The sequence below is a fragment of the Podarcis erhardii genome, assembly GCF_964252035.2.
Source record: "Podarcis erhardii genome assembly, chromosome: 12".
Lineage (NCBI taxonomy): Eukaryota > Metazoa > Chordata > Lepidosauria > Squamata > Lacertidae > Podarcis > Podarcis erhardii.
The window spans coordinates 31,261,898-31,274,466 of record NC_138513.1 but is presented as its reverse complement, the minus strand read 5'-3'; the positions used below and the strand labels follow the sequence as shown (position 1 = coordinate 31,274,466).

Here is a 12,569-nt window from a genome sequence, read left to right as displayed (position 1 = left end):
CTGGAAACTGAGTTATTAGAAATCAACATGCTTCCATGGATTAGACCAAAAGCAATATTTGTGTTTAATAAAAAATACTGGACACCATTCAGTATACTTCTATGACTACTACTATGTCTGCTGCTGCTTTTACTACTACTCCTCATACTCATACTACTAATAGTAGTAGTAATGTGGACATTAGGTAGCAAGGGCCACATTAATTAAAATGGACCTGAGTTATGCCACTATTACAATCAGAGAAATTTCACAATCCAGAGAAATGTTGGGTGTATTCTCTTTCTCCTGAAGTAAATGGCAAAGCTCCATTTTCAAAACAATAATGGAGCTGGGTAGCACTCTTACTCCGGCCTGTCCCATTGAAATCAATAATTCAAGTTAGTTGCTGGCTAACTCAAGTATTGTTGATTTCAGTGGGTCTGAAGTGAATCAGGGCCAAACACTGAACTCCACTGCAGACACATTTGGAAGGGAGCCCCCTCTGATTCCATGGAACACAGTTGATTCCATGGGTTCTTTGGGTGTTTTGTTTTGGTGTTAAGGAAGGATTTCCCCAGCAGTGCTTTTATATAACGTTGAAGTATTTTCTAAGTGGTAGCATCTATTGAGGAGGGGAGAGACGGGGCGGGGCAAGAATGCCAGCTTTTTCGTTTTTCTATGAACTTTGTCTTCACCCCGACCTAAGTCTGCGAAAAATGTATTTGCCATTGAGGAATGCTCTAGAGCCACAGGGAGAAGAGAGACGCCTCTTACGCTCATCCACTCACGGCTGCAAACCTCCTTCCATTAATACATAAACAGAGGTTGCAAAGGGGGGTGACATTTTTCTCTCAACACTTTTAACCATCTCGGGTTCTCCTGAATAAATACAACCACATCATTCCTTGTTTTCTTTTCTAATGCGTTCCAAGGGTTTGGTTTTAGATTAGAAGTGCCCCTCTCTTCTTCCACCAGATATCGTTCTGTGAGGCCAATGCCTCTCAAGCGTCATTCAGCTGCCAATTTCCATTGTGTTCAGCTGAATTTCTGGTCCGGTTAAAGAATGGAGTCCAAATTCATGATTTAAAAGGCCGCAGTTCTCAGTACAACTGGAAGGGTCACTCCTACTTCATGCGGCGATCTTAGAAGACCGTCGTCATTAGCAGTAATATGGTGCATAAGGAATAATCCGTTAGGCCGCAGGTTGAGGGCGATGTCGCGACCATCTCGTAATTTTGATTAAGCATTCCACAGGAGTGGAAGAATCCCGCCTACTAGGAAGGGAGTACAGTTTGGGTTTCTACCTCCTGCGGAAGGAAGACCCACCATCAGAGAACAGAGCACCCAAACTTTCTATTATCCTTGGTGTCCGCAATCCTATACACACCTATATACACACCGCAAAAGCAGAGAGGACCCACACGCCATAGGTGTGGGTCCGTCTGCTATGGCGGGTCTTTCTTGGGGTTGTCACAGACAAATCAACAAAAGCGGGATGGCGGAATTCTGCAAGAGTTTTTACGTGGACTCTTGTCCCTTTTGCTACATATACACGATCTTTGAAGTGAACAGATCAATTTAAAACCTTCAAACACACGTCAAACCACCAAAAGCTTCATTTTGGCTACCTAGACCAGTCGCTCTACTTGCATTTAGGAAAGCAAAGAGGTTTTACATTTTTTATCTTACTTTATTTTGCCCTCGTCCAGTAGAGAACAGATTTCGCCCGTATTATACGCACTCATCTAATATTCATGGTCAAGCCCTACGGTTTTCCTGTTTGCTCGGCTCATCGCCAGGTAGTTTTTAGACCATGCAAAAAGCAACGTCCACATCCAACCTCGCTTTTTTGTGCATGCTTCTTTCTCTAGCACCTATCTGTTGGCTTTCAGTGTGGACCTCCAGCTGAACTCTTTGGACGCCTCTCTTCATCCCAATGACCGGAGAAGCAAAAAACTGTGCATTGGACCGACGGCGATAACCGCCTCATGTTTTTATTCCTCAAAAATCCATTTCTGAACCAGACAAATGGAAACGCCCCTAGAAATGCTCATTCTTTTATCCGCGCAGCAGGTCAGGCTGAGTTTGAAGAAGCTTCTGTTCTGATCAATGTCCAGCAAAACTCGGCCTTTCTTGGGAGCCAGAGCAATGATGTGAATACAGCCTCATCTATCTCTCTCACACACACACCCTGTGTTTGTTTGTTTTTTATCATCAGAACTGGTCAAAGCCAAGCAAGGAAACAAACGAACAGCATATAGGATCCCCACCTCTACTGGTACATTTTTTGATTTGTTTGCTTGTTTGTTTTGCATCGTGCTTCACCCTCAAAGAGCCACAGTTTCACACAAAGTTCTCCGTAACCAGAAGAGGGAAGGGTTTGTCTGGAAAGTGACAGACAGAAAGGCCGAAAAGGACACACGGGGGGGGGGGGGTTGGAAAGGAGTAATTGGCTGCCCCCCTCTTCTTCTTCTGTTTCTTTGTAGCAAATCAGACAAGACTCCTCCGGCTCTGAATGACCATCCTGGCATTGGCTAGGTTGCCGCTTTCAACTTGACCTTGGCCTCTAGTCGTGTCTCCCCTCCCTCCCTAAAAGAGCGCTGCCCTGTTAGCCTTTTGCTGGGGTAGGTTAATGAATTGAATGAGTTGGGGAAGGCTGAGTGTGCTGTGTTTTGGCTCCGCTGCAAGGCGTTTGAAAGAATGAGATTCCCCAAAAGGAAAGGGAAGGCGAAGGGAAGCTCCCCCTCCCCTCCCCTCCCTGCCAAATAATGGAAAGATTTCGAAGCCTACATTTTCCCTAACGGCTGAAGCCCGGAAAGCGGGGTGGGGGGTGGGGATATGAAAATATGCCAGGAATAAATATTTGCCTTTGGCCATGAGGAGGAATGCGGAAAAGACCATCCAGGAGGAGAAGGAGGCTGGGGTTGGAGAGGAAAGGAGCCCTTTATTGGTTACAATTAAGAGAATTCGCTGAAATATTGTCCGGTGACAAGAGTCCCCTCTGTCGCATGCCATTCTCAGCGAAAAGGGCCAGGGCAGGGCAGACTGGGGGACAGGCAGGCGAACTGACAGATCTGTTCCTTCCTACATACAAGGGACTGGGAGTCTCTCCAAACAATGCACGATTTAGAATTCCATCCTTGTAGCACTGCAGCGAAAACAATGTTGCAAGCCCCAACCGCTCGCACAATAGTTCATAAATACCTGTCAAGCGTGCATCAAACAAGCAGACAGAGGTTTGGGTGCGGTGGGTTTTTTGTTTTGTTTTGTTTTTCCTTGCTTTTGCTTTTGTTTACAAAGACAAGTTTACTCCCTTCATTGTGGTCGGAGGTCAGTAACTCTCAAATCCCCACTCTCTGGCGTGATTATATTACCATGAATTAACTTCTACTTGCATTTTGCAGGATGCATATAAATCCTTAAGCAGTCGTGTCTGCATAACATATACTCGTAATAGAGTATGTGCCAATGATAATAACAATAATTAATTAATTAATTAATTAATTAATTAATTAATAGAAAATACTCCAAGGAAGTGCCCTTTTATTGACATAATGGCTTTCCGTGTTGGTGCATGTGCTTACGCAGAGCGTTTCGGTGCAAAGGGTTTGTTATTAACGATGATAAGGGGGGAGTCCCTATGGTCACTCTTAGACAATAAATAATCCCACGCAATATTTTTATGGTCGGGGATGATTCAAGCAAAAAATTGTAGGCTGCGCGTTTTATTGTTGCAATAACAAATAATACAGGGAGGCTGATTCATTTCTGAGGTCTGCTTAACTCTTTCCCTTCCACACCCTGCCGTGGCAAATCTGCTGCCTACGTTCTGGATACCGCTCCTCTTTTTCAGATGTATTTGTCCAAAGGAGGAGTGATATCATTCAAAACGCACATATATGTTTGTTTGTGTGTGTGTGTATCTGGACAGGTCAGGAGAAGATGTGAAACACCCGGCGTTGACAGGCGTTGTGGTTTTAGAAAGAGGTGTTTTGACCTCGTAATGGTACAAGCAGTTTGCAGTCCTATAACACGAGAAAATACGAGTTTAAGTCTAGTGAGGGAAGGAGGGGGAGGGGAGGGCGGGACGTTCCCCAGGAAAAACCAAAACCAAAAAAAACCCACACACACCACCAACCACCAGTTGATGAGCAAGAAAAATACAAAAAGTCAGAAGGCTTTGACATTAAGACCGTGGAGTGAGAGCCTGTTGAAATAATTTCCTAGAGGCAATGTGCTAGAGGGAGTGGAGGGGGAGGGGGGAGGGAAGAAATCCACACTTTGCAGAGCGGGGGGTGGGGAGGGAGGCGAAATACCTGCTCTTCCTTTGCACCCGCGTTGGCGCCTCCCTCGCCACGCAAAGTCGTGAGTGGAAGGGGCGGCCGCGGGTGAGTGCCGTCCGCCGCTGGCATTCCAAGCCGTGGCGCGATTAGGCCATTATTTAATTATCTGCCCTTTATTCCTCAGATGTTTATCAGCTGCTTTGCATATCACGTGGGGGAGGGCGGTCCAATGAGCGCCGTCGTGGCGCGACACTGGCGCGTCAGCCCTGGTCAAGTCTGGGAGATTTAGTATCTCTTTTTTCAGTCTTTGGGGCTTTTAAAAAAGAGCCACTAGTCTCAATGCGGATCGGGCTATGACAGCCTCCGTGCTCCTCCATCCCCGCTGGATCGAGCCCGTCATGTTCCTCTACGACAACAGCCTGGAGGAGATCAACAAGAACATGGAAGCCGGTTTCCACGCGGCGGCGGCGGCGGCCGCAGGCACCAACTTCGCCGCGGCCAACCAGTGCCGGAACCTGATGGCTCACCCAGCCTCGCTCGCCGCCCCGGGCAGCGCCGCCGCCTACACGTCGAGCGAGGCGCCCGCCGCCGCCGCCGCCGCCGCCGCCGGCATGGCTGAGCCCGGGGCATCTGTCAAGCAGTGCAGCCCCTGCTCGGCCGCCGTGCAGAGCTCGTCGGGGCCGGCCGCGCTGCCCTACGGCTACTTCGGCAGCGGCTACTTCCCGTGCCGCATGAGCCACCACAACGCCGCGCTCAAGTCGTGCGCGCAGCCCGCCGCCTCCTTCGCCGACAAGTACATGGACACGTCGGTAGGCGCCGCCGGAGAGGACTTCACCTCCCGGGCCAAGGAATTCGCCTTCTACCAGGGCTACGCCGCCGGACCCTACCAGCCGGTGCCGGGCTACCTGGATATGCCCGTGGTGCCCACCATCGGAGGCCCCGGGGAGCCCAGGCACGACTCGATGCTGCCCATGGAAGGCTACCAGCCCTGGGCTATCACCAATGGCTGGAATGGGCAAGTCTACTGCCCCAAGGAACAGAACCAGCCGCCCCACCTCTGGAAATCCACTCTCCCGGGTATTGCACCTGCATGACCCTTCTTTTCTACTCCGGAGTATGCTTACTTAGTGCCTCACTGTCTGCCTTGCCCCGGTAGAATTAACAACGCCCGTTCTCCTCCTAAGCCTCCACCATCATCCCTCACTTATTAGCAACAATATGGTCGCTTCCCTTAAGAGACAGAGAGAGAATTCGTCCCAGTTAGGCTGCAAACCTAATCCACACTGATCTGAGAGTGAGTCCCATTCAGCTCAGGAGGGTTTCGGTCCGAGCAGACGCGCCCAGGATGGCTCTGCACCTATCCGTACTTCTCATAGTGCAACTGCAGCCCTCTTGGTTATTTCGCTCACAGCAGGGTCAACCCCTTGCTCTGAGAAGACTAGCGATTTACTTGGCTGTCCCACCAATCATCGTGGTAGAAGTGAGAGTTGTTTTTAATGCCAGTCTCTTACCTTCTACAACGTGGTTACCTATATATGAGCCATTTGTTATTAACTTTCATAGGGAGAGAGTGTGGGTGCTTGAATCAATAGAAAACAGTAGGGTTTACTTGCGAGTAATGCATGAAAGTTTCGATTGTTGCTTCGCTATCATCTCTCTCACCAAGCGCGTTCCTGCTTCTTTCTCCGTCTCTCCAGCCAAAATAGGGAAAATGCCTGGTTTACTGGTATATTAATATTTACCTCTTTTGCAACATCACCAACCCAATTAGCAGCAATTATAATTATACTTATAATATTGTAGCGTTTGTCCTCTCATTCACACTCTCCCAACACTCGTTAGATTAAGCCCCTCATAAATAATTTGATTATGATGATTAAGTCCCCTCTTCCTTAATATCACTACTGCCATTCCTTACGCCACTATCATCCAGTTTAGTTCCTCGGTTTGGGCTATATAATAAAACTTAGAGTGTTGTTGTTTTTTACTTGCTCAATTACTAGCCTTCTGATTAACATAAAGCCTTCCTGGTGAAGCATGAACTCCCTTAGTCAGATTATTCCTCTACGGTCAGCGGCTTTAGCAATATATATGTGTGTGTATATATATATACAGTATATATACATTGCTACTGCACCAGAAAAGTACTAGAAGCTGCAGTACTGTACTAGTAGCTGTCTAGCTTCGAGTCAGAAGATTGTTACTCGTTCTGACTGCTCTGCTTCCAAATTATTTCGACCATCAGTCTCCGCTCCCCCTCCCCTTCTTCAGCGTTACCAGAACTAAGTTTCGGGTACCTCAGCTCTGCTGGATCTAGATTCTAGAACATATGCACGATTTGTTTGTTTATATATTTATTTCCGAGGAGCGAATCGGCTTGAACAAGTCTGCCAAGGGGCATGAAGTCTTCCCGGTTAACAAGAATTTTCCACCGAGGCTTCAGCTCGCACGCTTCATCGGTTATTATAACTGCGTATAATTTTCCTACAGTTCTTTTGGTGTTACAGGGAAAAGAGCTTGCAGCGAAGCGCTTGCTAGCAGCAGAAAAGCAAAGCCCGCATTTCTGGGTGATGACTTAGGAGCCAATGCAGGCCTGTTGATTACAGTCCATTTTAGCTTGTCATTGCGTGAAGGGGGAAAGGCATGGTGAAGAGTAATAAATTGATATCAGTTGATGGTCGTAATAATGCTAATGCCCGCCTTCCTGTTTTGATGTTTTTCTTTTTTTATTCTTATTATTATTATTCTAGACGTGGTTTCGCACCCTTCGGATGCCAACTCCTACCGGCGTGGGCGAAAGAAGAGAGTGCCTTACACCAAAGTTCAGTTAAAGGAACTGGAAAGGGAATATGCTACAAATAAATTCATTACCAAGGACAAGCGCAGAAGGATATCGGCAACTACGAACCTCTCGGAGAGGCAGGTCACAATCTGGTTCCAAAACAGAAGGGTGAAAGAAAAAAAAGTCATCAACAAATTGAAGACGACGAGTTAACGGATTAAATGAAAGTGCAGCTGCCAAGAGGCCTAAAAAACCAACTCTCTTTCTCTATATTTTTTTGGTCCAGATTATAATAATAATAATAAGTAAATAATAAGTAAAAAAGAAAATAAGAAAAGACAATGAACCTCTTCTTTCACCAGAACTCTCTGTCTCTTTGGAATTATGGCTTTTGGAGAGAGCGAGAAAGAGAGAGAGAAAGTATGGGTTCTTGAGAAATGCTTTAAGACTTGTCAGTGCTCCCGAAATCCAGAAGAGGCCATTTCAGTGACTGAGTCTGAGAGCCCAAATGCCCAATCCAGAACTATTTCAGTTAAGAAAGATAAACATTTTGTCGAGAAAAGCGTGTAAGTATTACTGTGACTGTTGTAGGACACTATTTAGGACTGTAATTTGAAAGATGGCTTTTTTAAAAAAACACACACGCGAGCACACACACGCACACACTTTGCGATCCAATTTCTTACGTTGCTTCCCAAAAGCATGTTTGAATGGTTGCTCAGGTAAACACGGGGGTGGGGTGGGGGGTTGTACAATTACTGTATGTTAAAGCAATGCCTTTTGTGTTTTCTGTTTTATTTTCTTTCTGGAGGAAGGTACTAAGTACCAAAGACAGCAGTAATGAAGGAAACTCTGCGAAGGATGAACCTTGAAAAGAAATTAAAACCAGTCTAAACTACCGGGTGTAAAAAGGGGAACCTTACAAAAAAAAAAAAAATGATTTACTTTCCAATCGCTCATTTCTTGATCCCTAAACTCAGTGATAATAGAATACTCCAGAGATTTGTAAAGGGACTTTATAGCTTTTCAGTATCAGCGACATTAATCAAGTAACAAATGGTGTAAATCCCATAAATGACTGTTTTCCAAACTTGGGGAGAAACAGAGACATGAGAGTTATAATTGTGATGTAACAGAAATCCCTTTCTAAGAGAAACAATCTCAAAGGACCTGATAATGAAAATATATTTTGCTTCCCAGAGATATCTTGATTTCTATATTCTATAGTTTGAACTATGAGTAAGTAGACATTTTTCCTTCTTCGTTTTCAGTTATCAGGCTGCATTAGTAAGTATAGGAATTCATTTTACAGCACTTTCACCCCTTGAAACAAATCAGTCTGCAACTTCAACCAGCACATTATTATTCCCCCCCCCCCTTCACAAGGAGAGGCTATCTTGTAAATATTTTTTTTTAATCAGCACACTGTGAAAATGTATTGGTGCACCCTTGGTTTGTTTTTTGTTTTTTTATATTTTTACTGAAAATGAAAATCTAAGAGCTGTAGATAGATACTAGTGTTAATACTGTTAATAAAAAATAGTCACTGTAATAAAGCCTGCTTAAACCCTCCTTTATTTCGCTCCCTCTGATATATACATATACGTGAATTTCAGGACGTATGTACTTATCCTGCAGGCCTAATGTTTTCTCCTAAATTGCTGATATGGTCCATATTTCCCCCGTAAATTACCTAGCCCAGAAAGCGAATGCGTGATAACTAAACTATAAATGTTTCAGTAAGGTTAAAGAGTCAGGTATTCTGAAGGGGGGGGGAGGGAGGAGATATAAACGTTGAGCCGGAGCACCCCTTCCCGAATGAAAAACAGTTGTTAGAGACCACAAATGCAAGAGTGTCGTATTTAAGGTTTATTGGCAGGACCGGTTAAGAGTTTTTTGGGGGGTGGGGGGGGAGCAAGGAGAGAGAGAGAGAGAGGTTTTGGTATTTGTTGAAATGACAGGACTAGGAAGGCCTTAAACCTTGACCTTGATGGGGGGTGGGTGGAGAAAAGACAATTTGTGACCTTGACTTTTGACAGCTCATGAATAGCCGCCTTCTGGATTAGTAGATGAAGGGCGCCACCTCGTGTTTCCACTTCGGCTTTGTCGGCACTGCTGCGAAGGATGGAAACCCAGCGAGGCCTGTCACCTGGCGCCTGCTTCACCAGCCGGGCGTCAGCCGAAGTAGCCAGGATGCAAGAAAGCACACCGGGCGGCATTAGTCTATGGCTCATTTCACATCCCCGTCTCTTGGGCTTGTCTCGGAGACCAGTACATATTAAGACGCTTCTTCCTTGACTGGGCGTTGGCTCCTGAGAGCGCCTTGCATTTTGTTTATATATATCTCCAAGAGCTCTTTGCTGCCTGTTCGCCACCCTAATTAGAGCGGTCAGGCAACTTTTAAGGCTAATAATAATAATAATAATAATAATAATAATTATTATTATTATTATTTATTATTTGTACCCCGCCCATCTGACTGGGTTGCTCCAGCCACTCTGGGCGGCTCCCTACATATATAAAGACATAATAAATAAACGCTAATACTTTGTCTACTGATCGTAACTTATCACAGGCGACCCTGAGGTATTGGCTACGTCTTCGATCTTTTCAGAAACGTCAGGACTCGTAGGTCTATCTTTCCGCCACCAGTCGAGATATATGGATGTGCACGAGTGTGCATATGTATGCCGCCATAAATCTGTTCCCCTTTAACGTGCTACAGTGGAAGGACTCTCTTTCTGTGATAGGCAGGGGAAAATGTGTGTGCATGCTTGGGCGTATTTTTGATGCGGGGGCAGGCCTTTTGTTAGGGGGGAGTCCTTTGTGGGGGGCAGAACCTTAGTTTGCTATGTATTTCTATTGGATTTTATTGGCTACGCTCATGTGTGCATGTACATCCATGCACGTATGTTCGCATATGTGTGCACATATACACATACGCATACATGTCCTGTAGGAGATTACTACCAATGTATATTTCACTTTTGCTCATCTTCAGGGGGTCTTCCAAGGTTCAAGTCACAATAAATGTATTAGTCTTTAAGATGTCACATGACCTTTTCTTTCTTTCATTTTTTTATTATTATTTTTTAGCTATTTAAAGTGACTCTCTGGAACAGTGGGTGGTACCCAATAAGTTTTACTAAGAGTAAATCCATTGAAATTAATGTGCCTAAGTTATTCATGGCCCTTAATTTTAATGGGACAACTGAGCACTGCCAACAACCCAGTAAAGTGGTCTTCTTAATACAGTATAAGTTGTTAATACCTTCAGGTAGTATTTCAGAACGCGAAATGATCTCCTAGAAAAGGGAACTGTTTGAAGGATTTTATTGTGGGCTCTTTTTTTTTTTTTTGCTCGGTGAAATATAGAATGAATGAATGGATGGATGGATGGATGGATGGATGGATTGAATTGAAAGGCTATTTTAATGTATCTGGCAGAAATGCCTGGCAATCCAATAATGAGCCTCCAAAAACCTTTTCTTAAGGCCTCCTGCCACCTCAGTTCTCAAGCTACTGAGACTGAGATGCTCAGATTGGTTGGTCCTTCCCTTCCCAATGAGGTCCAAGTTCACTGCTTTACTTTGAAGACGGACGGAGCTAAAACTCGCAGACAACAGAGATCTTATGCAAGCGAGGACCGGCTATCTTTAAACTGAGAATAAGGGGGATGCAAGTATAAATAAACTGATTTTTTTGGTTCTGTGGAAGGGCATTTTCAAAACAGCAACCGGAATTTGTTTCCTAATGCTTAGAAACATACAGAGCATATTTTTGCTTTTACAGAGAGTAAAAGCATATGGCGTTAGTGAGGACTTAGGGGGCTTCCAGGTGACTTTAGCGATGGATCCTAGACGCCTTGACGGGCTCTCCACACCTGAAACTATCCAGGATAGGGAAAGGGTAAGAGTTCCGAACTTTGCGGCGCTGCTGGAAAAGTAATTCGCTACTTGTTTCCTGCATACTAATTGCATGTTAAGAGCTGTGACCTTGGAAAGTGCGCTTCGGTCTCAGCTTGCCCGCTGCACGTCAGAACTCATCTTCCTTGAACAATGCAAATAGGGATTTTGGCTTCCCTTGAAGTCTGTGGTTAAACTCCCTGACCTTCGCAGGGCTAGGTGCCCCACTGTCCTTATCCTCTTGGAAAGAATCCCAGTGTAGGAGTTCAGATGATCTACCACTGCCCGAGGACACTGAGGGCGCAGATTGGGTTGGATAATATAATGTCGCCCAGTTACCTCTCCTAAATTCTGGACCCTAGTTTCTAAGTTGCTTTCGCTACTGACCTCACTCTTTACTATTTATTGTATATGCTGTGGCGTTAGGTACAATTCTGAGTGTTTTCAAATAAGTTCCTCAAGTAATTAAGGAACAAAAGAAGAAAAGGCACACTAGCCTGGGAACTTCCTCTCTGCCCAGAACATTGGAGGCTATACACCACACCCCCTCTACAGTATTTATAGGAACTCAAACACTGAGATCCTGCTCTGTTCCAGTAACAAGAAGCCGAAAGCACCAGCCTGAAGATGACGAGTGAGACCTCGTCGAAACGTCGCCTAGACACCCCAACTTTTACACGGGAAGACACCCGAGGACACCAAAACCTGCATATATATATATATATATATATATATATATATCTGAAGCAACAACAACAGTAAAAATCCTTCCAATTCTGCAGCCAGGCAGGAGCCATCGTATACTCTAAACATTCCCATTGTAGGTTGGCACCTACACACAGAGGTAACTCCAGTTTTCTTAAAAATATCAGCAAGAGGGATGGAGTGAGACAAAACCTCTTTTACATCTACTTCTTGTGAAATCTCCTCTGATTAACTAAGACGAGTGCAGACTGAAAATGAGTTCTCCTGTTTTGAAGGCACAGCATTCCTGTTAATTGCAAAACAAAACAAATTCCTTCCAGTAGCACCTTAAAGACCAACTAAGTCAGTTCTTGGTATGAGCTTTCGTGTGCATGCACACTTCTTCAGATACGTATCTGAAGAAGTGTGCATGCACACGTATCTGAAGAAGTGTGCATGCACACGAAAGCTCATACCAAGAACTGACTTAGTTGGTCTTTAAGGTGCTACTGGAAGGAATTTGTTTTGTTTTGACTATGGCAGACCAACACGGCTACCTATCTGTAACTGTTAATTGCAGACTGAGTATTTTTTAATTATTTTTTAAGATATCCGTGTGCATTTATAGTCCCAAACCAGGACTCCTTCGGCCTTAATTCTAAATATAGACAAATGTTGCAGTAATATTGGGAATGGTGGTGGCAGTAGAAGTAGTAGAAGTAGTAGTAGCTGCAGCAGGAGCAATTGCGCGCCAAAAGGGTATTTGTATCCAACGGAGTATTGTTCTTCCCTCCCGCGCCCCAACTAACAATCCCAAGAAGGCTTGTCCGCTCCTGGGCCCGTTGGGAGGCCATTACAAAATGCCTCCATGGGAAGTAAAATACGTAAGAAGCTCAGTCAGCCAGCTGGTCTCTGGTCATCACGTTTTCTCAGTTC

The 12,569-nt window shown here is 44.9% G+C and overlaps 1 protein-coding gene and 1 long non-coding RNA gene across 2 annotated transcripts; one reads left to right on the top strand and one right to left on the bottom strand.

The window, feature by feature from the left end:
- Positions 1-3,889: 3,889 nt before the first annotated feature.
- On the bottom strand, positions 3,890-4,414 carry LOC309326202. Its single transcript, XR_014150225.1, has 2 exons — positions 4,296-4,414; positions 3,890-4,004 (listed from the first exon to the last, which is right to left on the bottom strand). It is a non-coding gene; the product is annotated as an uncharacterized lncRNA (long non-coding RNA).
- A 163-nt stretch (positions 4,415-4,577) lies between these two features.
- HOXA13 (homeobox A13) lies at positions 4,578-8,738 on the top strand. The gene is made up of 2 exons (XM_081834701.1): positions 4,578-5,339; positions 7,013-8,738. The coding sequence occupies exons 1-2, from the start codon at positions 4,616-4,618 to the stop codon at positions 7,255-7,257; spliced, it is 969 nt and encodes a 322-aa protein (XP_081690827.1). The 5' UTR covers positions 4,578-4,615; the 3' UTR covers positions 7,258-8,738.
- The last annotated feature ends 3,831 nt before the right edge of the window (positions 8,739-12,569 follow it).